The 27,859-nt window shown below is 64.2% G+C and overlaps 1 protein-coding gene across 1 annotated transcript; it reads left to right on the top strand.

The window, feature by feature from the left end:
* On the top strand, positions 1 to 26,585 carry COL6A1 (collagen type VI alpha 1 chain). The gene is made up of 35 exons (XM_037830073.1): positions 1 to 215; positions 942 to 1,071; positions 2,725 to 2,925; positions 4,345 to 4,504; positions 4,956 to 5,084; positions 5,179 to 5,199; positions 5,388 to 5,408; positions 5,494 to 5,538; positions 6,091 to 6,144; positions 6,923 to 6,967; positions 7,116 to 7,142; positions 7,749 to 7,775; positions 7,868 to 7,912; positions 8,206 to 8,259; positions 8,463 to 8,525; positions 9,280 to 9,342; positions 9,657 to 9,710; positions 9,794 to 9,829; positions 10,124 to 10,186; positions 11,522 to 11,584; positions 16,604 to 16,666; positions 17,613 to 17,675; positions 18,488 to 18,538; positions 18,674 to 18,709; positions 19,829 to 19,891; positions 20,124 to 20,189; positions 20,630 to 20,665; positions 20,951 to 20,987; positions 21,325 to 21,333; positions 21,825 to 21,958; positions 23,493 to 23,602; positions 23,824 to 24,007; positions 24,123 to 24,303; positions 24,892 to 24,921; positions 25,099 to 26,585. Exons 1-35 carry the CDS (start codon positions 122 to 124, stop codon positions 25,719 to 25,721), a joined length of 3,081 nt encoding a protein of 1,026 aa, XP_037686001.1. The 5' UTR covers positions 1 to 121; the 3' UTR covers positions 25,722 to 26,585.
* The last annotated feature ends 1,274 nt before the right edge of the window (positions 26,586 to 27,859 follow it).

The following is a 27,859-nucleotide window of genomic DNA, read 5'->3' as shown; positions in this document are numbered from 1 at the left end:
CCTCCTCCCTCCGTCCTGGGCTGTAAATCCGGCGAAGGAGGGCAGACGGCAGCCTCTCCTTGGTGCTCACCGGCCACCCTGACCCCGGCTCCCCGTCGATGGTGACAGGCCGGCCGGCGACATGAGGCTGGCTCACGCTCTGCTCCCCCTGCTGCTGCAGGCCTGCTGGGGGGCCGCGCAGGACATGCCCGCAGCGAGGGCCAACGCCTTCCAAGGTGAGGGGTCTGCTGCCTCCACTGGGCAGTTGGAGGGACGGCCCGGGGCCCCCAGCCTCTTCCACGTTGGGACAGTGCTCTGACCCCGGCTCCGTTCCCTGTTCCGGGTGGCTGGGGTCCTGCTGTCCCCCAGGAGAGCCTCGGGGCTGGGGTCCCCAGGGCCTGTCTGCTCTCACCGGATGTCAGGCGGGTGGGGGGCGGTGCACGGGGCGGACGGAAACCAGCCCGGGGCCTCGTCTTCAGTTTTGCACGGCAGGGGCTGAACCTGGCCCGATGTGATGGTTGCTGCCATGGGCCAAATGGGGTCCCCCTTTAGCTGACTTAGTGCCACGTGGGTCCCTGCCTGATGCCCACCAAGGAGCAGGGCTACCTGTGCAGAGCACACCTTTACCTGGAGAGGATACCCCCCGGGAGCTGCGACTCTGACCTGAAAACTTAATGAGAAACCGCCTTAGCTGTCAAGGGCGCCGAGAATCCCTGTCCCCCGGGGGTTGGTCATGGGACGGTGCTCTGAGTCCCAGCCGCTGGGATTCTGCAGAAACGCCAGCGGGGTCCCTCGTGTCCACCCTGGTTCCTATCTCCAGGTGTTGGCGAGTGTGTGAGCGCCGTGGGCCGGGGGGGTGGCAGCGGTGCGTGGCCGGGGGGATGGGAGGGGTGAGGCGTGGACCTCTGGGCAGGGGCCCCCGGGCACAGGCCGTGATGCCCCGTCCTCCCGGCCCGCCACAGACTGCCCCGTGGACCTGTTCTTCGTCCTGGACACCTCCGAGAGCGTGGCCTTGAGGCTGAAGCCGTACGGGGCCCTGGTGGACAAGGTCAAGGCCTTCACCAAGCGCTTCATCGACAACCTGAGGGACAGGTGAGGGGCCGGGACCTCCTCTCCTGCTCCTGCTGGGCCCTGGGGGATGGCGGGGACGGGCCCGCGGCCTCCAGGCTCCCCTGGATGGGAGTGTGTTGGGGGCTGCTCAGGGTGCCCTCTCTGGGTCAGGGTGTGTCCCATCAGCCGGGCACATGTGGGGCTCAGGGCACCCCGAATGCACCCTGTGGGGCGCGGCCGTCCCTCCACGCACTGAGCGCCTGCTGCCCTGTGGCTGGAGAGGCTGCCCCTCGGCCAGCCTGGCTGCTGTCCCTACGCTGGGCTGGTCAGAGCCCCCCTCAGGACCGCGTGGGTGCTCACAGGGTGGGGGGCCCGATGGCTGGTGGGGGGGGCATCAAGAAGGGGGAAGAGGGCTGGGAGGGCTGAGGGTGGACTGGCCATGGGGAGAGGAGCCGGCAGAGATGGGGAGAGGGCTGGGGGGTGGACAGGATGGGTGGGGCGCCAGGGTTGAGGGACCATCCTCTCAAGAAGCAGAAATGCTCAGAGTGGGACAAACGGGGCTCAGCCCTGGGTTTGGGGTGTGGGCACTCCCTCTTCCATTGGCCCCACAGGTCCGCACAGGCTCCCGGGTGGGCGGGGGCGGGCACAGGGGATCCCGGGCGGGGCCGGCAGGGGGCGGGGATGGCAGGGGCGGGGCCGCGGCCGTTGGGGCCCTCAGAGCAGCGGGCGGGGAAGGGGGCGGAGCAGGGGGCGCGGCCATTGGGGGCCTCGGAGCAGCGGGCGGGGAAGGGGGCGGAGCAGGGGGCGCGGCCATTGGGGGCCTCGGAGCAGGGGGCGGGGCAGGGGCGGGGGCCGACAGGGGCGGGGAAGGGGCGGGGATGGCAGGGGCGGGGATGCGGCCATTGGGGGTCTCGGAGCAGGGGCGGGGCAGGGGGCGGAGCAGGGGGCACGGCCATTGGGGGCCTCGGAGCAGGGGGCGGGGAAGGGGCGGGGAGGGGCGGGGATGGCAGGGGCGGGGACGCGGCTATTGGGGGGCCTCGGAGCAGGGGCGGGGCAGGGGGCGGAGCAGGGGGCGCGGCCATTGGGGGCCTCGGAGCAGGGGCGGGGCAGGGGGCGGAGCAGGGGGGCGCGGCCCTTGGGGGCCGGAGCAGGGGGCGGGGCAGGGGCGGGGCAGGGGGTCGATGGCAGGGGCGGGGACTCGGCCTTTGGGGGGCCTTGGAGCAGGGGCGGGGCAGGGGGAGGAGCAGGGGGCGCGGCCATTGGGGCCTCGGAACAGGGGGCGGGGAAGGGGCGGGGATGGCAGGGGCAGGGACGCGGCCACTTGGGGGCCTCGGCGCAGGGGGGAGGGGAAGGGGCGGGGAGGGGCGGGGATGGACAGGGGCGGGGACGCGGCCATTGGGGGCCTCGGCGCAGGGGCGGGGCAGGGGGCGCGGCCATTGGGGGCCTCGGGGCGGGGGGCGGGGAAGGGGCGGGGCCAGGGCCTCTGTGCAGGCTGTGGGGGTCCCCTTAGCGCAGCCCCCGCCCCGGCGCTGCCCGGCGCTGCTGGGCCGCCCCGAGCCTCCCGCCAGGAACGAGGCCGCAGGACGGGGCGCGCCGGGCCTTCCGCGCGGGGACCCCCGCCCCTCCCGTGGGGCGCGTCCGCCTCGCCCTGCCTCGGTTTCCCCGTCCGTGAACGGCGGTGTCCGCCCCCCCCAGGTACTACCGCTGCGACCGCAGCCTGGTGTGGAACGCGGGCGCGCTGCACTACAGCGACGAGGTGGAGATCATCCGCGGCCTCACCCGCATGCCCGACGGCCGCGACGCGCTCAAGGCCAGTGTGGACGCCGTCAAGTACTTCGGCAAAGGCACCTACACCGACTGCGCCATCAAGCGCGGCCTGGAGGAGCTGCTGGTGGGGTGAGCCCCGGGGGCACCGGGACCCCCAGGCGGAGGGCAGGGGGAGGGACAGGGACAGGAGGACAGAGGGACAGGGACAGGGACAGAGACAGAGGGACAGAGAGACAGACAGGGAGACAAAGACAGGGACAGAGAAACAGAGACAGGGACAGAGGGACAGAGAGACAGGGACAGAGACAGAGGGACAGAGAGAGAGACAGAGAGAGACAGACAGAGAAACAGAGACAGAGACAGACAGAGACAGAGACAGAGGAACAGAGAGACAGAGACAGAGGGACAGAGACAGACAGAGAGAAAGACAGAGAGACAGAGAGAGACAGAGAGACAGACAGAGACAGAGGGACAGAGACAGAGGGACAGAGACAGAGAGACAGAGAGAGACAGAAACAGAGAGAGGGAGACAGAGACAGGGACAGAGAGACAGAGACAGGGACAGAGAGATGAACAGACAGAGACAGAGAGACAGAGAGAGACAGAAACAGAGAGACAGAAGGACAGAGAGAGACGGGCAGAGAGACAGAGAGAGACAGACAGAGACAGAGGAACAGAGACAGGGACAGAAGGACAGAGGGACAGGGACACAGACAGAGGGACAGAGGAAAAGAGAACAGAGACAGAGAGACAGAGACAGAGAGAGGCAGAGACAGAGGGAAAGAGGGAGACAGAGAGACAGAGAGACAGAGGGACAGAGACGGAGAATGAGAGAGAGAGAGTCCATCCTAAACAAGCACGTAGCTGTGTCCTAAAAGCATGCTTCTGATGAGTTGTCCTGAGCTGTCTGTATTTTCTGGCTTTTTCCTTTTCTTCTTACCCTAAAGTCTTTCTGAGGAGATGCCCTGCTCCGCATGGAGGGCCATTTGCATTTGAGGCAATCTGTGAATTATCCGCTATTTGCTCATCACATCCATTTCCCACAACAATCAAAGGTGCCCTTTTGATTGAAACGATTTATCAATAAATTTGGCCGAGCCGGCTTTCCTGGTTAATTCCTCGTCGCCTCACCTCCCAGTGAGGTGGGGTCATGTGGCACCTGGGGAGGGAGAGTCCCTCTCAGGTTAGTGGGTGCAGCTGGGACCCACTCGTGCCCCTCTCTCCTGGGTGTATACACACTCTCCAAAATCATTTCTGGGGAAATGTGACTCCAGGAAACTTTATTTTCTGTTTTAATATCCTTTGAAAAAGGAAGGGAGGAAGGGAGGGATGAACCCCAATTTATAACCAGGACCAAGGAGAAACTGGGGCTCCACATGCAGCAGATTAAAGGCCGCCTGGCAGAGCTGCACTTGGGCTCCCCAGGGGTCTCCAGGCCTCCCCACCCCCCGCTCTGCAGTTCACGACCCGCTCAAGGGGGACCTGAGCTTTCGAGGTGCGAGTGGCCTGGGGGAGCCAGGGCGGGGGGCTCACAGCTGGCCCTTGCAGGGGCTCCCACCTGAAGGAGAACAAGTACCTGATCGTGGTGACGGACGGGCACCCCCTGGAGGGCTACAAGGAGCCGTGCGGGGGCCTGGAAGACGCCGTCAATGAGGCCAAGCACCTGGGCATCAAAGTCTTCTCTGTGGCCATAACGCCTGATCACCTGGTAGGAGCCCACCTGCACCCCTGCCCCCGTCCCCACAGAAAACTGCAGGGGGCTTCACCAGAGCAAGGAGTGTGGGGGCCGGGGGCTGCTTTGTGCCCACCCCCGCAGGCCTGCAGAGGGCACCCCCCCCCCCCCACGCCCCGACTACACAATGTTTAGGCCAAGCCGGCACTGGCTGAGGCTCCACCTCCCCCCTTGCCCCTGCCCAGGGCAGAGAACACACCCGGAGGGGGCTACCAGGGGGCGGGGGTGTCAGTGAACGCTCTGGGTTGGCAGGGCAGGTGGCTGTCCCCAGGAGGTGGGCTTTCCCTGGGTTGGTGGGCTATTCCCCTGCAGGTGGGCTGTCCCCGGGAGGGGGGCTGTCCCCGGGAGGGGGGCTTTCCCAAGGTGCAGGCCTGCTCTGGGGCCATCACCCCAACTCCGCCCGCTGTTCCGGTCCTGCCCGACCCAGGAGCCCCGGCTGAGCATCATCGCCACGGACCACACGTACCGGCGCAACTTCACGGCCGCCGACTGGGGCCAGAGCCGCGACGCGGAGGCGGTCATCAGCCAGACCATAGACACCATCGCCGACATGATCGTGAGGCCCCTGCCCGCCTCGGCGCCCCTCCTTTCCCTGGAGCACTCGGAGGCTGTAAATAGAAATTAATCAACTTTTCTGTTTCACTTTCCAGAAAAACAATGTGGAGCAAGTGGTAAGAGCCCACCCGCAGCCCTCCCCGCCCAGCCCCCACCCAGGGCACCCCAGCACCACTGACCCTGGGCGGGGTGGACACCCACAGGGGGCCTCTCCCTGATCCCACCTGGGCGCAGGTGGGCCTCGGGGCTCTGAGCCAAGCCGAGCCTTCTGACTTGTTGCTTCTGTCCCTCCCACACCCCCCAGTGCTGCTCCTTCGAGTGCCAGGTGAGTAGGGGGACGGCTGCCCCAAGCCCTCTGGGGGGGCCCCGGGAGGCGCTGTCTGGGGCTGACGGGGCCCTGTGTCTTGCAGCCTGCCAGAGGACCTCCCGGGCCCCCCGGCGACCCCGGCTACGAGGTGAGCAGCTGAGGATGGGTCAGGAGGGCTGTCCCCACAGCGTACAGCCCTGGGGTGTGGGGAGCGGGGAGTCCGGGGCTGGATGGGGGGGTGTCCAGGGCGGGGCGGGGGCATGGCAGGGCCTTCCTCCCGGGCTCGAGGACCGGCGTGGTCTGCGGGGCCACGGGCAGCAACGGCCTTTGGGGACCCAGCAGGGTTGCAAGTGGGGCCCACAGCCAGGGATGACGAACTGCAGACGTTTCCAACGTTGTCAACGGCAAGCACTCGCCCAGGTTCCGGGGGAGGATGGCCAGGGGCCGGGAAGACCGGAGACCTCGGCCCAGCTGGCCTGTGCTATGGGCGGCCACGGCCACCACCCAGCAGACGCACGGGCTCGGCAGTCAGACTGCAGGACAGGCCACGCTGACGGAGCCGCCTCAGAGCCACGCGAGTCTGAAGACGGCACGAAATAGCTTCTTGAAAACCACTCTGCGCGCAAGGGGGGCTTCCTGTTGCGGCTTTTAAGAAGTAGCTGGACGCTGTCCCCCACCGTGGCCTGTTTCTGTGTTCCAGGGAGAGCGAGGGAAGCCAGGCCTCCCGGGAGAGAAGGGAGACGCCGGAGACCCCGTAAGTGCCAGGCGCCGGGTGGGGGGAGATAAACCTGGGGCTTAGACCCAGCCACGGAAGCTTCCAGATCAATGGCTGGTGTCCAGGTGTGGGGTTGGATGACCGACCCTCCTGAAGGCTCAGTCTCTGTGGACACAGTGAGGGCTGGGAGGTGGCACTGACACCCCCATTTCCTCCAGCGTGGCCACCCCCAGGGGCCTCCAGACACTCAGTGGGGCAGGGGGCAGGGGGCCGCACCACAGGCCGAGTCACAGGCACTGCTTCCCTGCAGCCAGTCTCCCCACTGCCAGCCCCATCCTCAGTTCTTCCTGGGCACCCTAGAGGACCCCTCCCAAGGGCCCCACCCTGGAGACTTCAGTGGGGGTAGGGAGGGGGTGGGAGGTGGGGTCTTTACTGCAGGGCTGTCCAGACTAGGAGGGAGTGACCACTTCCCCTGCCCGGCCTGACCACCCTCCACCCCCCACACACACCACAGAGCTGGGGGCTTCTCTGGGATGGGGTCTGCCATGCCCCCCATGTCTGCCAAGGACTCCCCCCAGGGAAGGGGCTCCTGCCCATGCAGTGTCGTCCCCCCACCCCTCCCGGAGCCTACCAGCCTCCTGTAGGGAACCTGTGTGCTCCCACAGATGCCGGCCTGAGGGGTGGGGGTCCGGCCTGGGCGCGGGGCAGGCTGCCAGTGTCTGGCAGTCGAGATTCTGCAGCTGCTCAGGCCTGGAGGCAGGGGGTTGGGGTGGGGTCCCCACCCATCCGGGTCTGACTCATCTCCTCTGCGCTGCAGGGAAAGCCTGGGGACCTCGGCCCTGTCGGCTACCAAGGCATGAAGGTACGTCCCCCACCCCACTGTGGGTGGCACCCCGCCCCTGGCTGAGCTGCAGGGAGACCCCTGCCCAGCCTCTCCCCAGCCCAGCTGCTCCCTGGCCCAGCTGCTAGCCACCAATCCTGTTGCTTTCTTCTTTTATTTTGGTGTTTAGGGAGAAAAAGGAAGTCGTGGGGAGAAGGTGAGTAAGATGCCAATTCGGGGTGCTTCTTCTCTGCAAGTGCAGCATCGCAGCATGCCTGGGGGTCTCGGCCTGGGTGCAGAGCGTCCCCCCCATCTTCAGCTGAGCCGCCCCAGCCCCAGGGGCCTTCTCACCTGAATGGCAATAACACCCCCTCCCCGTGTTGCTGTGAGGCCCCTGGAGTGGTGGTGGGACTTGGCTTGCACCCCTGTCGTGAGGGGCCTGGGGGAGGCGGCCCCCTCACCCTCCTCCCTGACCCTGGGAGCCAGGGACCCCGCAGCTGGCTGGGAGCTGGGTCCCGTGAGCTTGGTCTTTGGAGCACACCCGCCCGGCAATGGGGCAACGGTCCCCAAAGGCTGCTCAAGGACACGCACGCCGCAGGCCCAGGAGCTGTTTCTCAGACCGGGTCTCCTGATTCTTTCCTTCCTTGGCCCTCGTCCACGTCATTCTCTATAGTGGACGCTGCTCCTTCTGGTTGGGGCAACTTGAAACTGGTGGCACACGTGGGATGGCCTGTGTCCTGCTCTGGGCAAGACCCCAGGGGACCCAGTGAGTGGGGGGCGGTGGGCCCTGCTCCCTTCTCACGCTCCCCTCCTGTCCCCACAGGGCTCCCGAGGACCCAAGGGCTACAAGGTGAGTGCGTGCGGAGGGGCTGGGGTTTCTGCCCTGGGGGCGGCTGCTGGCGGACACTGTCTGACCCTCTCCTTCCTCTCCACGCTGCGCAGGGGGAGAAGGGCTTGCGAGGCATCGATGGTGTGGACGGCATGAAGGTAACCCCGGGCCAGTGGGAGGCCGGGCGAGCCCAGGGGCTGTGGGTGGAGCCAGGTACTGGCCCCTGGTTAGCAGAGGGGTGGGGTGGGCAGCTGCAGGGTCATGGGGGTGGCCTGGGCAGAGGTGGTGTGGAAGGCAGGGGAAAGTTCCTGTGGATGCTTTCTGCCAAGCCCCAGGTCCCAGTGGACCCCAAGCCACCCACCTAAAGCTCAGAGCATCTGACCAGGGTGGCCTTTCCCGGGAGGGGCCGAGGAGCCCACCTGATAGTCCTGTCTTTCCTTTCTTCTTCTAGGGGGAAACGGGGTACCCAGGTCTGCCCGGCTGCAAGGGCTCACCCGGATTCGATGTGAGTGTCTGTTTTCTCGTGATGGGTAGAGCCATAAGCTTGCAGGAACGAGAATCGGCTCAAATGCTGCTTTCTGCAACAATAACGAGGCGCCCTGTGGTTGCACGTGGGCTCTGCCTCCAGGCCTTGACTTGGGGTGTCTGTGGGGGAGCCGGAGCCGCCCCTGCATGTTGTCACAGTGCCCGGGGCTGTCTTTTTTCCAGGGCATTCAAGGCCTTCCTGGGCCCAAGGGCGACCCTGGCCCGTTTGGACTGAAAGGAGAAAAGGTGGGTGACGTGAAGGCCCTTGGGGGCTGGGAGGGCAGGGGGCCTCTCTCGCCGGCCGAGACTTAGATCAGAAACTTCCCACCCCGCGGTTGGGGAGCAGGGTGAGCCAGGGCGCCGGGGGGAGAGGACTGTGGCACAGGTTGGGGTGACTGCTGGGCCGCCGGTACCGAGGGGGCGTCCGTGGCCGCGTTGTCGAGGGTCCGCTGTCCCCGCGGCGGCAGAGGGAGGACTGCGCGCGCCCCGGGGGCCTGGGGTTCGGTTTCCCTCCCACGGTCTGTCGTGTAAAACTCAGTCTGAATGTAAGGAGAGTCGCAGAAAAGGCAGCACAAAGAAAGGCTTCTTCAGAGGCTGACCTAAAGCTGAGTTCTCCGGGGCTGGTAATTTTCTCCTGAGGTTTCACAAGAGGAAGTGTTAGGAAAGATGAAGGAAAAGCCACGTTAGGTCAATCCCAAAAGGTTGGGCACAGATTTCCTGGAATTGCAGAAACTGGCTTTGGCATCTTGCCTGGCAGGGCCGGGGACCGCGTTTGCTGATCCACCAACCTGCCGAGCCCGGGCTGTGCCTCCCGTGCGCGGGGATGTGGCTGCACCCGGTGGTTAGCAAAGCTGGGTTCATGCAGAGATGCGATGTGGGTGGGGGTCCTTGCAGTGTTGCTCCGAGAGTGGCCTGAAGTTTGGGGGACAATGCAATCCTCTGGGACCAGCCCAGGTGCCCCCAGGCCCCGCCGAGCCCCCTAACCCCGTGATGCTTCCAGGGCCAACCAGGAGCGGATGGGGAGCCGGGCAGACAGGGCAGCACGGGGCCCCCCGGTGAGGAGGTGAGGACGCCTGCAGCCCAAAGCCCCCGGCTGCACCTCCCCGGCCGCGGGGCGCTCCCGGGCGGACCCGGGCTTCCTCGTGAGCGGTCGGGCCCACCCCAGCAGCCCCCACCACCGTGCAGCCCTGTAGTGTCCACTCACACCCCCTCCAGCATCCTCCCCATGCCCTGTCCCACCCCACTGCCCCACCACCCCACAGTCCTGCAGCCCCCCGCTGCCCCCCGCCACCCCCCGCAGCCCCACAGCCCTGCAGCCCTCGCCAGCAGTCCCCTACAACTCCCGCTTGCGCCCTGACTGCACCTGCTCCCCCGTAGGGCCAGCCCGGAGAGCCCGGCCCCCCTGGGGAGAAAGGAGAAGCCGGGGACGAGGTAAGTGCGGGGCCCTCGTGTCTCCTGCTCGGCCGAGGCCACTGCCTGCTGTGCGCTAACACGTGTCCCATCCGCCCCCCCAGGGGGTCCCGGGACCCGACGGCGCCCCCGGAGAGAAGGTGAGTCGGAGAGGGGGAGGGTGGCAGCCAGCGCTGATGACCCCACAAGCCCCTGTGGGGCAGGCCCGGGCCTGAGAGCCCCTGCCCGAGACCGGCCGCGGTGGCACTGGTGGTGCTGGTGGCGCCGTGATGCTGTGGCCGGTGGCATGGCAGGTGGTCAGGGGCTCTCGGGGCACTTGTGGGGTCTGGGGTCTCTGGGGCCGTGGCAGCCCATCCTGGGGCATCCTGCTGGGGTGGGGGTGTGGCGCCGCGCTGCGGCAGGGGTCCCAGCCTCCGTCGCTTCTCTCCTCTCAGGGTGGTCCTGGAGAAAGAGGCCCGCGGGGGACCCCCGGCGTGCGGGGCCCCAGAGGCGACCCGGTGAGTTGACTCCCAGGAGGGCCCGGCTCGGGGAAGCGGCTGCCAGGGCCCCACGCGTCCCCCTCCACCGAGAGCCCGGCCGCAGCTCTGGGCCTCTCACGGGGTCTGGCACCGGCAGCAAGCCCCCAGGAGTGGGGCTGGGTTGGGCCGGGCATGTGTCCCTACGCCCCCCGGCTCTGTCCGTCCCCGCAGGGGTTGGCAGGACTCCCGCAGCCTCCAAAAGCCAGGGTCTCCATTGCCGGGGTCCTGGGTTACGGGCAGTTTGGCTGCGTGGTTTTGCCCGTGGCAGAAGGACCCGGCGTTTACTTAGCCAGTCCCCTCACCAGCACCTGCTGGGCTCTTGTCGGTGTCTGCAGTTCCCCCAGCCTCTTCCTGGGAATAATTTTCCTTTGTTGGAGTTTTGAAAGGGGGTGTGCTAGGTCAGACCCGAGCAGTTGGGGGCACGTGATCTCTCCCAGGCCGGGGCCCCTTTGTCCCGCTGCCTCGCTGAGCTGGCGCCGGCCCCGATGGGCACCAAGGAGGGCTCCCTCCAGCTTGTGACTCACTGGGAAAGTTTCGCTGGACCCAGAGGAGGCAGCCGGGCAGGCTCGGTGCTGTGCGTTGGAGACACGGCGGGCAGTCCCCTGCCCACCCCCTGTCCTGGGGGGCGAGGTCCTGGCTGGGGGCCGGGTGGGGAGGAAGGAATGTTTCTCATCACAGCTGAGTCAGGAGCCTCGGATGCAGGCCAGGCCCACCCGTCTGCCCGCTGCAGGCAGCGCCCCGAGGACGGGACACCCTGGCCCGGGTGCTGCCCAGGGATGGCCACACGGTTTCTTGTGGTGACCACGGGCCGGGCTCACCCTCCACGGACCCACTGTCCCCATTGGCCTCACTCCCAGCAGGGCAAGGCGGCTTTGCCCGGGCCGAGCCTCCGTGGGGAGAGCTGGCTCAAGGAAGGTTGGAGCTTTCTGAACCATGTCCCCAAGTCCCCAGAGGGTCCCCGACCCCATGACCCTGTGGAGGCGTTGGGGAGGCACATTGAAGCTGACGTGTGTTTGTCCTCTCCAACCCCACCCTGAGTTCAGGAAATGGAACCTGGTCCCTGGGCTCCCCTGGGTCCTGGGGGCCTTGAGGCCAGGCGGGAGGAGAGCTCAGGCCCTGGGTGGCCGCTGCCTTCCTGACTGGGCTTCTGAGCAAAGAGCAAGTCCTTTAAGGTCATGTCTGTGGCAAAGCATGGAGGAGAGATGACACATGTGCCCACGGGAAGCCCGAGCCCATGGGCTGGTGGCCGCTCATGCCCGGAGCCCACCAGGCCTGCAGCCCCAAGGCTGTGCTCACCACACTCATCTCCCACAGGGTGAAGCTGGACCCCAAGGGGACCAGGGCAGGGAAGGCCCCATTGGCGTTCCCGGAGACCCGGTAAGGAGCCGGCTGGGGGGCTGGGGGGCTGGGGGCTGCCTCCACACCAGCCCCATCCCTGAGATGCTCTGCACAGCTGCAGGGGGGCACGTGTGCTGTGCATTCCCTCTGTTACAGCACAGGGCTCTTCGGGGGTGGTCTGGCAGACCGAGGGGTGTCCATGCAGGAGCAGCTACAGGAGGCCAGGGGTCAAGGGGCAGGTCCGGGTGTGGTTCGGGGAAGGCGGGGGCTGCCCCGGTGGTGCCCAGGGGCTCCGCCGCTCACCTGCAGGACCCAGCCCCTCAGGAGGCTGCCTGGACCCAGAGACAAGGGCTCAGGGCCCTGAGAGAGGGGTCCTGAAGATGGCCAGGGCCGGGGTCAGAGGCCGGTGGAGGGGATTGCAGGGTGCGAGGCTGGAGGGCTGCCAGGTCCATGGCTCCCAGATCACCTGGGACTTGTCACCAGCCTGTGGGGAGGGGACAAAGGTGGGTGGGTTCTGTAGCCCGCGCACTGTGGGGTGGTGAGGAGGGGGAGAGCGGGTTTCCAGGACCCCAGCGTGGGGGTGCTGTGCATAGATGCGTTGTCCATGTGACTCCGTGTAAACTCCCCGCCCTCACCTTCGAGGACAGGTGAAAGGCTGGTCACTGGGTTCCTGGAAATGTGTCTGTGTCTCACAGGCCGCCGTGCCTTGGTCTTGGCCTTGCCCCGGGGCTGGGGGGCTTCCAGGCACTGGCCCTGGTTGGCTCTCTGTGTCGCAGCAGAGCAGCTCCTCCCTCTTGGGAGCACCTGCCCCACTGCCCCATGCCACAGGCCCTGCGGCCACTCCCGCCATTAGCTCACGGGTCCTCTGACCTCTGGCTGGAGGGTCCAGGTGGCCCATGGCAGTTGAGCTGCTCTTTGCAAGGCAGGCCCCTGAGGGAGCCCTGGACAGGAGCTGGGCGGCCCGGCTGCAGTGGGAGCTGCCCAGTGTCCACTGCAGTCTTGGGCAGCTCGCCCACCCGCCTCACCCACCCAGGTGGGGGTTTGATATGGCGTAAACTGCTGCACAGACAGTGGACCCTTTAGTTTTAGCATCCATTAGTAGTCCCACATCCAGAGCGGGGCATGACAGCGTTTCGAGTGGCCGAGCACATGGTCCATCCTGGAGAGTGCTGTGCGTGCCCTTGAGAAGAGTGCATTCTGCTCTCGTGGGGGCAGGTGTTCTGTGGCGTCCGCTGGGTCGTGGTCCCTGTGGTTCTTCAAGTCTTCTGTCTCCTTGTTGATCCCCTGCACACTGGGGCTCTCTGTTACCGAAAGGGGCATTGACGTCTCCAGCCACAGTTGTCAAACTGCCCGGTCCCTCATCACTGTCAGTTTCTGGCCTTGTATTTTGCTGCTCAGGTATTCGGTGCCTGCGTGTGCAAAGCTGTTACACCTTCCTGATGGAATGACCCTTTCATCATTATGACACGTCCCTCTTTATCTCCTGTAAAATTTTTTGTTTCTAAGTCTGTTTTGTCTGATAGTAGGGTGGCCCCTTCAGCTTTCCTGGGGTGGCTGTCTGCATCGTACGTTTTTTTCCACTCTTTTACTTTCAGTTTATTTGTATCTTTGAATCTAGACTGTGTCTCGTATACACAGCATAGGGTTGGATCGTGTATTTTTATCCAGTCTGACAGTCTGCCTTTTGATTGGATTATTTAACCCATTCACATTTAATGTTTTTATTGATAGAGCTGGATTTTCATCCACCATTTTACATTTTATGTGCCTCATGTCTGTTTTGTTACTCAACTCCTCCTTTGCTTCTCTGTTTTGAATTAAGTGAATTTTTCTAATGTAGCATTGCAGTTTCTTTATGACTTCTTCAGTATATTTTTGAGGGCTTTTTTTTTTTGGTAGTTGCTCTGGAGTTTATCATATACATTTTAGCTTATCAGTTCAGCTTCAAACTTGTAATAGTTTAATATGTACATTACTTAACATACACAGGCATCCATGTCCATCTGTCCATCCAGCCCCTGGGATCAGCACACATCCATGTCCATCTGTCCACCTGTCCATCTCCTGGGTCAGCCCCTGGGGGTGTCCTTGCCTGCACTGTCCCTCCCCCTGAGAAGGAACTGCCCCCGAGGAGCCTGCAGTCTAGTGGGAGGGGGGGCAGACAATAAGTAAATGAGCAGGTAAATGAGCAATTTTTAAAAATAATTAAGGATGAAATTATTTTTAATTTATATTAGAGTTACATCTGGCCTGACATTCAGGCTGGTCTGCTCAGGAAACAAAGTTATGATGTGAAAGGTTATTGATGTTTATGAAATCAGAGTAGGGAGCTGGCTCTTAGCAACAGCTGCACTCTCCTGCAGATGCCAGATAACTGCTGTCTCCTCCAGGGAAGGCTCATTCTTTGGACTCTCTCCTTTAATACCTGGGGGAGCTGCAGGATCCAGAAGTCCCTGTTTCTCAGCAGAGCCTCTGGGTTCTGCAGTCACCTGTGCAGCAGCCAGAGCTCCCAGCGTGGCCTGTTGCCCTCCAGCAGGCTCCCATGCTCTGCTGCTCTTTTCACAGCTGGCTCACTGCTCTGCTGTCCCTGCTCCCCTTCTCGGTGTGCACCTCCACCTTTCTCCCCATGGCCTGTGTCCTGGTTGGGGATGTGGGAGCTGTGCCTGGCTGCAGCTCCTGTGGGTGGGTCCAGTGCATGCTGGCTCCCCAGTTCTACCCACCATCTCCCTACAGGGTTGAGGGTGCTGCAGGCCATGGGGAGCAGACATGGGCTTAGGCCTCTGGGAGACTCACACCCCAGCAGGGTGTAGGCTGCCCCAGTGCAGGGGGCCCTAGAGCCTCAGAAACACCCCGAGATGCTGTGTCTGCCCAAGCTGGACCTGGAGTCAGCGTTCCACCCCCGCCAGCCCCCTGGGCCCAGAGTTCCAGGCAGTGGCCTGGCTCTGCCCACTGGCCTTAGATGGAGTCTTCCTCTCCAGCTCATGTGAGAGGCGCTTGCTTCCAGGAAGATTTAAGTCTGAGCTGGTCTGTGTGTTTTCCTGCCTGTTGTTGCTGAGAGACATTTCTGCCAGAGCCTCTTGCCAGGATCGGCTTTATGACTCTGAAATCTCTGCAAGGAATTACTAGTCACAGTGCTCCCTGCCAGTCCACATACCTTGGGTTTGGGGTGCCTGAAATTGGAGTGACTCCTTTTGTGCCCTGCCCTGGCCCCGGGGATGCAGGCCAACCTCTCAGGGGGTCTTGGCTGAGCCCACCCAGCCTCACTGCGTGGCCCCGTGAGGGGAGCTGGGTGAAGAAGTCAGAGGCCAGCCCTGCCTTGGGCCTGAGCATCCAGAGCAGAGGCTGATGTCACTTTGGCTACCAGGGTGGGGGCTTTGCTCCTCCTTCCTTCGCACCACTGACCACCCCAGTGTAGGTGACGATATGAGGGTGGGGGCCAGGTGAGTGCCACACCAGGGGGACCATGCAGAGCCCCGCTGCAAGGACTGCTGATCCCCCCAGCATGTCAGGAGTGGAGCCCCAGGACCCTGCCCACACTGGTGGGCTCTGGCCCCACATCAGGCCTCTTGCCCATGTCAGGAAGAACGCCCCCCATGCCCAGGACTTACATTCCTTTGAAGACTGTAAAACGGCCACTGTGCCACCACTTCACCCACACTGGATGCTGTCAAACTTCGCAGGTCTGTGTTTCCTGCTCGGGGGGGGGGGGCGTCTGGTTTGCACATCTCTGTGTGCGAGTGTCGTGTGCCCACACTGGCCTCCGCTGGATCCCGCGTTTCTCACGGTGTGTCCAGGCTCTTTTCCACATTACAGGTTTGTTTAAGTTTGTCTTTTGACTTTGTGGCATTTTTTGTTTAGAACATCCTGCTCGTCTATAAGATTGAAAAGTACCCATTTTGTTGTATTTTATGCTTGGATCTTTGATTCGTGTGGAACTTGTGTTGACGGGTTAGAGGTGGGGTGGGTTCTTGGTGGGCTTCTCTGTGAACAGCGAGCAGCAATCACGGGACATTTACTGTGTGAGCCGTCTTTCTCCCTGTGGTTAAATTGCATCTTCGCCATGTTCTAGGCTCCTTTAGCTATGTCTGTCTCTTTCTGGAATCGCCAGGTGCCCTGTGTCACCTGTCTTGTCCTCGATGCTGAGGGCCACAATTATCATGGTCCTTGTAGTACATTTAACATCAGACGTCGCTGTGATGTCTCGGATGCCAATGCCTCCGACTGCCACGCTTGGCCTGTGCTCCTGCAGGTGGCCTAGTTTTAGGGTCAAAGTGACTTTTCACCTGCCAGAGCCAGAATGAGGGGAGCTGTTGTAATGCACGGGACACTCCAGCAGGAGTGGGTCTCGGCCCCGTGGAGGGTGGAGGGGCTGCTGCAGACCAAGTCGCATTTTAATTTCCGTGCCTGGGGAGAAAGCACCCCATCATGCTGCCAGATTAACAGTAACTGTGCGAGGTCTAGGGCCCGGACGGGCCGGAGAAGCAGAGTGGGTGCCAGGCATCCTCCCCCAGGGCCAGGGACTGGGACACATGTCCCCCACCTCACGGCTCAGGGCCGGGCTGCCCTGGGGCAGGGCAGAGCTGCAGGGACAGGCTCGTGGCCTGACTGTGCTGGTCACCTGGACCCCCATTACTATGGGCCCTGTGCCTCAGGCCCCCAGAAGCTGGTTCTCTCTTGACTGAGAGAAACCAAAGCACACATGGCTGGGAGGATCCTGCACCCCCAAAGTGAATAGGGTACTTGGACCTAAGCATCTCTCAGCGCCCACGTGGCATTCGGCTCCGGCTGCCCAAAGGCCCCACACTGCCCACTGCACAGAGAAGGCTGTGTCCAGCCACAGGGGCTGGCCAAGTCCTGAGGCCGAGGTATCTGGGGGGCTTCATGGTCTGCAGCCGGTGCCCACTGAGGTGACAGAAGAGATTGCGGACCCGAGCCCAGCCCCTGGACATGACCGGGTTGTAACTGACCCCCTGGTGGACTGAGGGGCCAGGGGCCTTGGGGAAGGAGGGCTCAGGCCGAGGGGGCAGGCTGGGATCTGACCAGCCCATGTCTTTGCAGGGCGAGGCTGGCCCCATCGGACCTAAAGGATACCGGGGTGACGAGGGCCCCTCGGGGCCTGAGGTAAGTGGCCCCTGCCCACCCCTGGCCCTGAGCCCTCCAACGCCTCCTCTGTCCCCACCCTGCCCCCTTCTCAACCCTGGAGAAGCCGCCCTCTTCGTCCCATCTGCACATTTTGTTTCATTTTATAACACAGGCAGCTTTAGAAAATCCGGAAAATGCAAAATATTTGAATTAAAATATCCTGAAATTCTACCTCCCAGAGACAACCACTATGAACATTTTGTGTTTACTTCCAATTTCTGTTTTTTTCCCAATTTCTGTTTTTTCTCCTTCATAAATTATGCCTTACAAATTTGGCTTCACATGTTTCCTTTTTTTCCCCATTAAGAGCATTTTCCTAAAACCTTCAGGATTTTTCAGAGCTTCTGGATGTGCACTTACAATAGCCACACCTTGGGGTGCAGCTTTGTTTCCCCAACTCCCCTTTTGGAGCTTTTGGGCCCTTTGCATTTCCCAGTTCCGCAGATAACCTGCGCCTCGGCCCCTGCCCGCTGCACCCTTGGGCCCCTTCCCTGAGGTGGAATCGCTGGGCCTGCGGCGGCCGGGGCCCCTCCCAGGCACCCCGGGAACCTCGGGGCGCCTGCCGACCCCCACGGCCCTGCAGCCCCACCCACTACCCAAGCCCCACCCACTATCATGACAGCCCCGCCCCCACTTACAGCCCCGCCCATTAAACGGCCCCACCCACAGACCCCCAGCCCCTCCTCCCACCCCACAGCACCTGCTCACGGCCCTTCAAGGTCTGCTGTGCTTGCCCAGCACTGGGTATCATTTTTAAGTATCTTTTCAAAATCTTCACCACACTGAGGCGAGAAAACACTTTATTTTATGTAAGGCCCCTTTTACTGTCCTAAGAGCAGCTCTGTGCCCAGAAGCCTGCAGGGCCACTCGCTCACCCCACAATTCCCACCTGGTTTTCCCCAAGCTGCATCTCCTCTCTCCGTAGGGTACCAGAGGCGCCCCTGGACCCGCAGGGCCCCCCGGTGACCCCGGGCTGATGGGCGAGAGGGTGAGTGAGGCTGTGCCGTGTCCCCGCAGCCGTCCTCTAGGGTGTCAGGAGAGGGGCGCCTGGAGGGAGAGCAGCGCCCAGAGGGCTGGAGGCCGGGCTGGGCCCAGGGCCCTGCTGTTTGGGGAAGGTGGGACAGGCAGGCAAGGCTGCGGGGCAGGACCCAGCTCGGCTGGCAAGCAAGGGCGGGGGTGGGGGGTGGGGGCGGCAAAGGCCATCCGGGTTGCAGGCTCCTGGCAAGTTGGGGGTGGCCTCCGACACGTCCCGGACCGGGCTGCTTGCTGGGGCACGGCATGGGGGGCCGAGCCCACAGACACTGGCCCATGGGGTCCGCTGAGTCCGGGGATCCTGAGTCGGTCCTGTGGGCTGGGAAGGGAGCAACGTGGGACCCAGGGCCACGCAGGCCTACCTGCCCCAGGGCGGCCCCAGAACCCACGGCCGGGGGTGCAAGGCCTGGCTGAGCCGGTCCGTTCAGAGGCCATAAGCCAAGGCGGGGCTGGAGAGAGGGGGTGTGCAGGGCCAGGGCCCCGGCTCAGGAGGTGGGGGGCCACCCAGGCCTGCTCTGCAGGATTTGCTGGGGGTCTCGCGGATGGTACCGGCCACAGTGACTGGACAAGGAGTGTCCTCCGCCACTGTCCCTGCAGCCACCTGCACACTGCCAACACCTCCGAGGGCTCCCTGTGTAGGAGCCTCAGCGGGGCCCCCTGCCCTGTGACTGCTGGGGGGCAGGCCCTGGGCATACTCCTGCGCTGACTGAGGGCCCCAGACCCCTCCATCCACTTGGCGACAGTGCCCCTGGGCTGCTCTCTCCACAGGGTGAAGACGGCCCCCCTGGAAATGGCACCGACGGCTTCCCTGGCTTCCCTGTAAGTGCCCTGGGCCAGCCCCACACCACCCGGGATGCTCTCGGGCAGGGGCTGAGCCAGGGATCTGACGAGGGGCTCCTCCCGGCCCTGGGGACCCCGTCAGAACCAGGTGACCATCCTGCCTTCTACCTGCAGGGGTATCCAGGCAACAGGGGCCCGCCCGGGACAAATGTAAGTACGCACCCCATCCCGCCCTGTCCAGCCATGTCTGCAGAGGCCCATGTGCACACACAGGCTCACAAACATGCACACACACACATGCACACAACTGCCTGCATACCTTATGCACGCAAACTCCTGCGTGTGGTGCACACGCATGCACGTACATGCATGCATATACACACATGTATACACATCGTTTACACACTCCCTTGTGCATATGCACACACCATGCACACATACATATGTGCACATATACACATGCACACATACACACGTGCACATATACACATGCACACACATCATGCACACATACACACATGCACACAAGTGCATGCTACCTTATGCACACAAACTCCTGCATGTGGTGCACACACATGCATGCACATAAATGCACACATATACACACGTGTATACACATCATTTACACACCCCTTGTACATACACACACACACCATGCACACATACACACGTGTGCACGTACACACATGCACACTGTGTGCACATGCCATCAGGTCACGCGTATGCCTGTGAAGACCCAGGCCTGTTACTGAGGTGACCCCCTGCAGTGTCCGATGGCGGGGGGTGCACATGTGCATGCACCCCCCCACCCCCCCAGGCAGAAGCCAGGAGAGCTGAGTGACTTCCCCAGCCCCAGCGTGGCCCCTTGGCCCCTTCCAGATTCCCTTCACCCTCAGCCTGGCTGCCATCCTGCTGAGCGGGGCCCTGGTCATTCCTCCATTTTCTCTGGAGAGACTGGGGCAGGGCTAGTGGGGTCTCTGGGGGTCTTTGGCCACATGACCACACACTGGTCCTGGGGGCCTGAGGGGAGCAACGAGGAGGCTTGCAAGCCCCTTGGTCCCCACCATCTCTGGGGGCTCACTCAGCCCTCATGTGGGCCTCATGGGGGGACAGGTGCCGGCCAGGCCCACCTCAGGGACACAGGCCTCCGTCCATCCCAGAGGTCTAGCTCCTCAGGAATCAGGGGCTGCAGCCCCCAGCCCCTAGTGACAGGCCCCCAGTCACGTGCCTCCCCACGGGGCCACCTGCCACCACACTGCCTCCTCCTCGCTGCACCCCCCAGTGCACCCACCCGTGCCCACCTCACGTGCGGCTCCCCTTCCCCTGCAGGGCACAAAAGGCTACCCTGGCCTCAAGGGGGATGAGGGCGACGCTGGGGATCCTGGAGAGGATGTGAGTGTGGGTCAGGGCTCCAGGCCCTGCCCCCTGGGGCACCCCTTCCAAGGCTCTGCCTCCCGGGGGTGGGAGGTGGCCCGGCTGAAGCCTGAAGGGCCGGGGCCTGCGGTGGGTGAGGGGCGGGCATGGGCACTGCCCAGGCGGCTGGTGCGCTGGACGAGCAGCACATGGCTACCGGCTGGTCCAGAGGCCGGTGCCGCGTCTGTGACTCGATGCTGTCCTCCTCCAGAACAACGACATCTCCCCACGTGGCGCCAAAGGAGCCAAGGGCTACCAGGGCCCTGAGGGCCCCCAGGTGAGCCCGGCAGGCCTGCCCTGGGGAGGGTCTCTGCGCAGGGCCCCGGGTGAGGGCAATGGCCGAGGAGCCGGAGCAAAGCCGCTGCCCAGCTCCAGAGGTGCAGCCTGGGCGGCCGCGGGCCCTGGGCGGGGGCTTGCTGTGGGGCCCGGGGGGCTGTGAGGACTCGGGCAGCAGTGCGTCCCTGGCGGTGCGAGCCATGGCTGAGTGGTGCACGGTGCCCTCGGCTGTGCCCGGCCTCCGCGTAACTGGGGTCCGCGTGACCGTGTCCCGCACAGAGAGCTCCCGGGGGGGACATTGGGGCCGAGGGGGAAGGGAAGGTGGGTGAGGGGTGCCTCGAAGGCCAAGCCTGGGATGTGGACCTGCAACAGGCCCCCTCAGGAGCACAGGGGCCGTGGGGACCCTCCCCCTCAGAGCCTGTTCTCATCTGTTCTCTACAGGGACCCCCAGGACGCATGGGACCCCCGGGACCAGACGTAAGTGGGCCCAGGAGTCCCCCTAAGACAGCCCCCAAGACCTGGGAGGGGTGGGGCTGTCACCCCCTGCTCGTGGCTTCTGGGGGCTCCTCGGACCCCACTGTGTGACCACCGAGGGGGGCCGCCATGTGAGGTCCCTGGAGCGAGGCCCCCAGGTGCAGAGCTGGCGCCCTGGGGAGGGTCCCCGCTGCCTGCACCCACCTCCTGCAGGCCCAGGGCTGGGGGGGCCTTGGTGCACGGGGTCCGCAGGGGCGGGTGGCTCAGTGATGCCCCTTCCCTCCCCAGGAGTGTGAGATCTTGGACATCATAATGAAGATGTGCTGTGAGTGGCTCTGACCCTCTGGAACTGCTCAGGCAAACGAGCAGCCCCTCCTGCCCCGCGCCCAGCGCCCCCTCACCGGGCCCCCCTTTAGGCTCGGGGTCTGCGTGGAGGAGGGGGCACCCGGTCCCCTCTGCAGGGGGGCCGTGGGGGTGCTTCACGCGCGGGCGAGGCCTGGGTGGCTGCTCCCCCACCTGCCCAGCCACTGTGCCGACCCCGACCACCCAGGGCACCCCGGCCAGGACGGGTCCAAGGAGGCCGGCGGGGGCTGTGTGTCTCCAGTTGTCGTGGCACGGGGTCTTGACAGCACTTTAATTTCCTATTTTTCCTCTTTTCCCAGCTTGCTGTGGTGAGTTTCACTTTTTAACTCATTTGAAACGTTCTCATATATTTTTGTCTTTTATGTGGAATGAACGGCCATGGCGGGTGCGGGGGGAGGGGGTCAGTTCCGACGTCCCAGTGGGCACCCCGGCCTTCCGCGCGGCCAGCCGCCCCGCCCCACTCCCCGTCCCCTTCCCTCCTTCCCTCCCTCCCTCTGTCCCTTCCTTCCGTCCCTGTGTCCAGGACTGCTGGCCTCCTTCCCCAGTAACACCAAGACTCAGCCGCAGGTCAGGGGCAGAAAGCCTGGGGCCGGCCCTGTCCCTTGACCCCCGCGGGCCCTGGGTGGGGTGGTGGAGCAGGGCTGGGCAGGCCCCGGCCACGTGGGGTGGGTGCGTGAGAGGAGGGCTGGGGGCAGGCAAAGCAAGGGCCCCTGGCTACCCCAGGCGGCGTTCCGGGGTCCCTGGTCGGGGCCTGAGGGCTGCCTGGCCACCCCGTCCCTGTCCCGGTGTCCCCGTGCAGAGTGCAAGTGTGGCCCTGTTGACCTCCTCTTCGTGCTGGACAGCTCCGAGAGCATCGGCCTGCAGAACTTCGAGATCGCCAAGGACTTCATCGTCAAGGTCATCGACCGGCTGAGCCGGGACGAGCTGGTCAAGGTGAGGGGTCACCCGCCTCCCAGTGAGGCCGGAGGTGCCAGGGCCGGACCCAGGGCCGGAGGCTCTGTCCAGGGTGTGGAGCCCAGGGTCAGGCAGGGTCAGGCTCGGGGTCTGTTCAGGGTGAGACGTGCGTGCCCCCCGCAGTCTGCTGCGATGATGGGCTGCGGGGCCTTCCAGACATGCGTGGCGGCCTCAGGCCCCGTCATTTTGGGCGGGCGGTTCCCACGGACGCAAAGGCCCCGTCCCTGGAAGGCCCGGGAAGGCCCGGGGGTCGGTAGGGGCTGTCAGGGAGCCGGAGGGGCCGTGTCCTCGTGACGGAGGCGACAGGACCTGACCTCCGGGGAAGCTGCGCCCTGGGCCTCGGCCCCTTCTCGGGGGATGGAGGACGCGCGTCGAGGCGGCCCTGAGTCTTCCGCTGCCCGGCGGCCTGACGAGCCCCGGCTCCGGTTTGCCGAAGCTGCCGGCACGCGGTACACCAGCCACGGGCTGGCCTTTACAGTGGGATTCACCAGTTTACAAATGCAGTTTTAAGGCCGTGAAAACGCCCAAATTAAGGCACCCACAGGGTGACACCTTCTTGGTGTTCCTGGCTCCTCTGTCACTTGGGAAGGCTCGTGCTGGCGTCCGCTGGTCCCTCGCTCCCGGGTTTCGTTGTTTTAGCTTCTGGCTCCAGTGGCCGCCTTTCTCAGCTTCTCTGGGAGATTTTTCTCTTTCTGGGCTTTTTCTGCCTTTTATCCTCATAAAGGACTCTAATAAAGGACCCTGAATGGGTGGGGTCACATCTCAATTGAAATAACCTCATCAAAAGGCCCCGCCACAGCAGGTCTGCACACAGGGTGGCTCAAAGGATGTGGCCTTTGCTGGGTCCGTAACAGCCCGAACCAGTGCAGCCTCCACCTCCAGCCCAGCTTCTGGGGGCTGCCTGTCCTCAAACCAGGGCCAGGGGTCCTCAGTCGGGCCAGGGGTCTCTCAGAAGGGCCAGGGGTCCTCAGTCGGGCCAGGGGTCTCTCGGAAGGGCCAGGGCTCCTCAGTCGGGCCAGGGGTCTCTCAGAAGGGCCAGGGCTCCTCAGTCGGGCCAGGGGTCTCTCGGAAGGGCCAGGGCTCCTCAGTCGGGCCAGGGGTCTCTCAGAAGGGCCAGGGCTCCTCAGTCGGGCCAGGGGTCTCTCGGAAGGGCCAGGGGTCCTCAGTCGGGCCAGGGTCTCTCGGAAGGGCCAGGGGTCCTCAGTCGGGGTGGCCCCTGTTCTAGCCCTTGGCTGGTCTTCAGCTACACCCTGGACAGAGGCTCAGAGGTGCCTGCTCAGCACTCAGGCTGTGCATGGCCCCTGGAGAAGCCTCTGGAAGGCCCCCGGGCCTCCTGCCGGGGTGCTGTCTCCCGGCCCTGAGTCTGGCTGGGGCTGGGCCTCGGCCCCTCAGTCCCTCAGGGCAGACCCTCCCCCACCAACGGGTTCCCTGCTCCCGTTCATGGCATTTCCCAGGACCTTGGTGGGGTGTGGTAGTGGGGCCCTGACCGTGGCCTCGGTTTCCCCGGCTGCAGTTCGAGCCGGGACAGTCGCACGCGGGCGTGGTGCAGTACAGCCACAACCAGATGCAGGAGCACGTGGACCTCAGGGACCCCAACATCAGGAATGCTCAGGAGCTGAAGGAGTGGGTGCCCCCACCCCGCCCAGCCCTGTCCCCAGCCCCAGGCCCACCCCACTCCCGCCCTACCCCACCCTGCCTCAGTTCCTTCGTGGTGCTGACCGTGACCCCTGACCCGGACCCTGACCCCACTCTAGCTCTGCTCCGCCCCACCCCTCCCCACCCCACACAGCCCCCAGGAGCCCCAAGCCCCGAGCCCCGGCCCTCACTGGCCTCTCGCTGCGCAGAGCCATCAAGAAGCTGCGGTGGATGGCGGGGGGCACATTCACTGGGGAGGCCCTGCAGTACACCCGTGACCAGCTGCTGCCGCCCACGGCCAATGACCGGATAGCGCTGGTCATCACAGACGGGCGCTCGGACACCCAGAGGGACACCACGCCCCTCAACGTGCTCTGCGGCGCTGACGTCCAGGTGGGGGGTGTCCCTGAGCTCCTCGGGGGCCCTCAGGCCGGGGGTGGGGGCCCCCAGTGCCTTGCGCCCTGAGCCGGGGCCTCTGGGGTGTGAGCCGCAACTGCCCCCCGTGCAGGTGTTCTCCGTGGGCATCAAGGACGTGTTCGGCTTCTCTGCTGGCTCTGACCAGCTCAACGTCATCTCCTGCCAAGGCCTGTCACCCCAGGGCCGGCCCGGCATCTCGCTGGTCAAGGAGAACTACGCGCAGCTGCTGGAGGACGCCTTCCTGAAGAACGTCACGGCCGAGATCTGCATAAGTGGGTGTGGGGGCCGCACGGTGGGGGCACGGGGGATGCGGGGGACGCGGGGGCCGGGCAATGCCCCCGGGGGGGCGGGAGCATGAAGATGCGGGGTGCGGTGGCCTCCCCCCGCCACTGCCACTTCCCAGACGCACGGAAATGTGTGGAAACGGCACCTGCCACCACTCTCTACCTGGCGGGAGGAGAGGCTGCCAGGCCGCGGGCCCTCACCGAGACCCCGCCATGTCCTAGGGCTGTGTCCGCACACGCACACCCAGGGCAGCGTCCAGGTGACGCCTGAACCCACGCCTGGGGGCAGGGGTCTGCGGGGTCAGACCCAGACCACCCCCTGACGGGCAGTGACCCCCCAGGGGACTGGCGTGGGGACATTGGGCTTCTGGCCCGAGGCCCCAAGGTGGGCACCTCTTGTGCCGCACAACCCACAGACCCTCCTCGTTCCTGAGCCTCAGGCCCCCATTCTCGGTGGCCACAGCTCTGTCTGGCCACCCGCTGGGCTGGTCAGGACTGCCCTGGCCCTCTGTTAGGGCGGCTCTGGAGGGGGGTGGCCCCAGCGTGGCCTGCGCAGACAGGGATTTTCTCTTACAGATAAGAAATGTCCGGACTACACCTGCCCGAGTGAGTATTGGCCCCAGGAGCTGCTGGGGCGTGCAGAGGTGGTGCTGCCAGCTGGGATGGGGGGACACTGCCAGGGAGGGTGGCCTGGAGGCGGGTCTGGGGGCCCCTCCCCACAGTGGGTGGGCCTGGGCCGGGCCAGGCTCTGCGCTGACGTCCAGGCCGTCCCCCGCCCCGTAGTCACCTTCACCTCCCCAGCCGACATCACCATCCTGCTGGACGGCTCGGCCAGCGTGGGCAGCCACAACTTCGACACCACCAAGCGCTTCGCCAAGCGGCTGGCTGAGCGCTTCCTGACAGCGGGCAAGACGGACCCCAGCCACGACGTGCGCGTCGCTGTGGTGCAGTACAGCGGCACTGGGCAGCAGCAGCCCGAGCGGGCGGCACTGCAGTTCCTGCAGAACTACACGGTGCTGGCCAGCTCCGTCGACGCCCTGGACTTCCTCAACGAGGCCACCGACGTCAACGATGCCCTGCGCTACGTCACCCGCTTCTACCGCGAGGCCTCGTCGGGCGCCGCCAAGAAGAGGGTGCTGCTGTTCTCGGACGGCAACTCGCAGGGCGCCACACCCGAGGCCATCGAGAAGGCCGTGCAGGAGGCCCAGCAGGCGGGCATCGAGCTCTTCGTGGTGGTGGTGGGCCGGCAGGTGAACGAGCCCCACATCCGCGTCCTGGTCACCGGCAAGGCGGCAGAGTACGACGTGGCCTTCGGCGAGCGGCACCTGTTCCGCGTGCCCGACTACCCGGCACTGCTGCGTGGTGTCTTCTACCAGACCGTCTCCAGAAAGGTGGCGCTGGGCTAACCTGGGCCAACCCGGGCCAACCTGGGCCAGCGTGGGCTAACCTGGACTAACCTGGGCCAGCCTGGGCCAACCTGGGCCAGCCTGGGCTAACCTGGGCCAGGGTGCCTGGCAACTGGGCCCCTCCCCTGCTCCCCCAGTGCTCTAAAGAAGTAAAGATGTGACGGGAACTTTCCCAATCCCCCCATTAGGTTTTTTATAAAGAAAAGCTTGAAACACTGCGACACGCAGACCTGGGTCCTGTGCGCTGAGCCCCCGCCTGCCCTTCCCAGGGGCGCTGTGCTCCGGCCTCCCGCGCTGGCCGCCACTCCCGCCCCGTTTGCCTACTTTAGGGCCGACCCAGCAGCCGGCTCAGAACCCCCATGGCTGCGTTCTCCTTCCTCAGAGGCCGGCCGCTGACCTGGCTTCCTCCTTTAAGTCGCTTACCCTGGAACCACCACCCGCTGTGCTGGCTGCTTCCTGTGAGGCTGGCTTCTGTGTCATTTGGGGGAAGCCAAGCCCTTCAGGACTTTTAAACACCAGCCTGGGGCTGGGAGGTCCGCAACCCCGGCCCTGCTCCTCCCCGGCGGGTCCATGCTGACCGGCATCAACACCGCATCCCCTCAGACCCCCAGAGAAAAGGTGCTAACCCTGCCTTGCGCCCCTACAGACCTGGGCTCGGACTGGACGCTCCAGTCCCCACCGCCGTGTGAAGGGGTGTTTGTCAAAACCGTTCAAAGCTCCTTCTCCTCAAGATAGCAATTCGGTCTGCATCCTAATGAAGGTCTGCTCCACCGGTTAGGTTTATTTCCACTCCTGCCCGGGTTTTTCTCAGCTACGTCTGTGTCAGTGATTTTACCAAATAAAATTTTCCACTTTGTTATCCTCCTTTCCACGTTGTCTTTCTGGTGAACTAACACCACGCTGTGTCTGCGCCTCACACCAAAGGGAACCCCTGGAGGCGCTGGGGCCGCAGGGATGGGCGCTGCTGGACAGGGATGGGGGACCCTGGAGGAGGACAAAGGCCATGAAAGCTGCATCCTAGAACAGGCAGCGCTGGGCAGGTCAAACCCCAGAGCACCGGCATCTTGTCTGCACCCCACTCCCAGGACCTGATGGGGTGTAGAGGCCATCCAGGGGGCTCAGGGTCAGCGGCAGAGGGTGGCCCCAGCTGCAGAAAGGCTGGTGTGGAAGGCGGGGCTCTTGGGGAAGTGTCCAGAGGGAAGCTGCCCTGAGAGGCCCGGGGTCCTGAACGCCTGACCCCAGGCCATGGCGCTGCTGGGGATAGTGGGACGTGGGAGGGCACCCGTGGGGGGCAGGAGGGGTGCCCCCAATCTAATGCATCCAAGAGCCGAGCTGCACGATGTGGTCACATGGGAGCGGCCCCTGGGGCCCTTCTGTTTGTGGCGGGGAGCAGCCTCCTCCATGGGGGACAAGGGAGGGGACGGGCTATGGGGGAGCAGGTGCTCAGCAGACCCGACAGGAGGGCAAAATGTCACAGCATGTCCTTCCCCCGGGGCCCACGCCGAGCCATGCGAGCTGACAGCTCAGAGCCCCTCTATTCCAGTTTGCTGATGGTGCCCTTTTGCAAAACACCAGAAATGGGTTAGCTTTTATAAAGGGGGTTTATTTGGATACAAGGTTACAGTTTTAAGGCCATAAAATGTCCAAGATAAGTCATCAACCATTGGGTACCGTCACTGGAGAAAGGCTATTGGCATCTGGAAAACCTGTTAGCTCGGAAGGCACGTGGCTGGTGTCCACTTGCTCCCAGGCTGTGTTTCAAAATGGTGTTCCCCAAAACGTCTGCACCAGCTTCCAAAGGCCGTCTTCAAAATGTCTGTCTCAGCTCTAGCTGCGAGCTCCTTCTGTCTGAGCTTATATAGTGCTCCAGTAAACTAACCAAGGCCCACGCTGAATGGGCAGGGCCACGCCTCCATGGAAACACTGAACCAATAGGTTCCGACTTAATCAACACTAACTCGTCTGCCCCCACAAGACTGCAATAAAGAACATGGCTTTTTCTGGGGGACATAATACATTTAAACCAGCACACCCTCCATGTGCACGGTGCACATTGTGAGCCCCCCGCCTGAGGAGGGTCTCCCTGCAGTCACAGACAGCAGTGCCTGGAGCTCAGCTCCCCAGACCCCAGGCTCCTC

This window comes from Choloepus didactylus, chromosome 1, assembly GCF_015220235.1.
Source record: "Choloepus didactylus isolate mChoDid1 chromosome 1, mChoDid1.pri, whole genome shotgun sequence".
Lineage (NCBI taxonomy): Eukaryota > Metazoa > Chordata > Mammalia > Pilosa > Megalonychidae > Choloepus > Choloepus didactylus.
The sequence above is the reverse complement of the archived record's forward strand: the minus strand, read 5'-3'. Positions and strand labels throughout refer to the sequence as shown.

Excerpts from the sequence above, each read along its gene's own strand:
- COL6A1 (XM_037830073.1), top strand. The coding sequence starts at position 122 with ATGAGGCTGGCTCACGCTCTGCTCCCCCTGCTGCTGCAGGCCTGCTGG. Across the intron at positions 20,666-20,950 it reads TGGGACCCCCGGGACCAGAC|GAGTGTGAGATCTTGGACAT; the intron begins GTAAGTGGGCCC and ends TTCCCTCCCCAG. Across the intron at positions 24,304-24,891 it reads CACGGCCGAGATCTGCATAA|ATAAGAAATGTCCGGACTAC; the intron begins GTGGGTGTGGGG and ends TTTCTCTTACAG.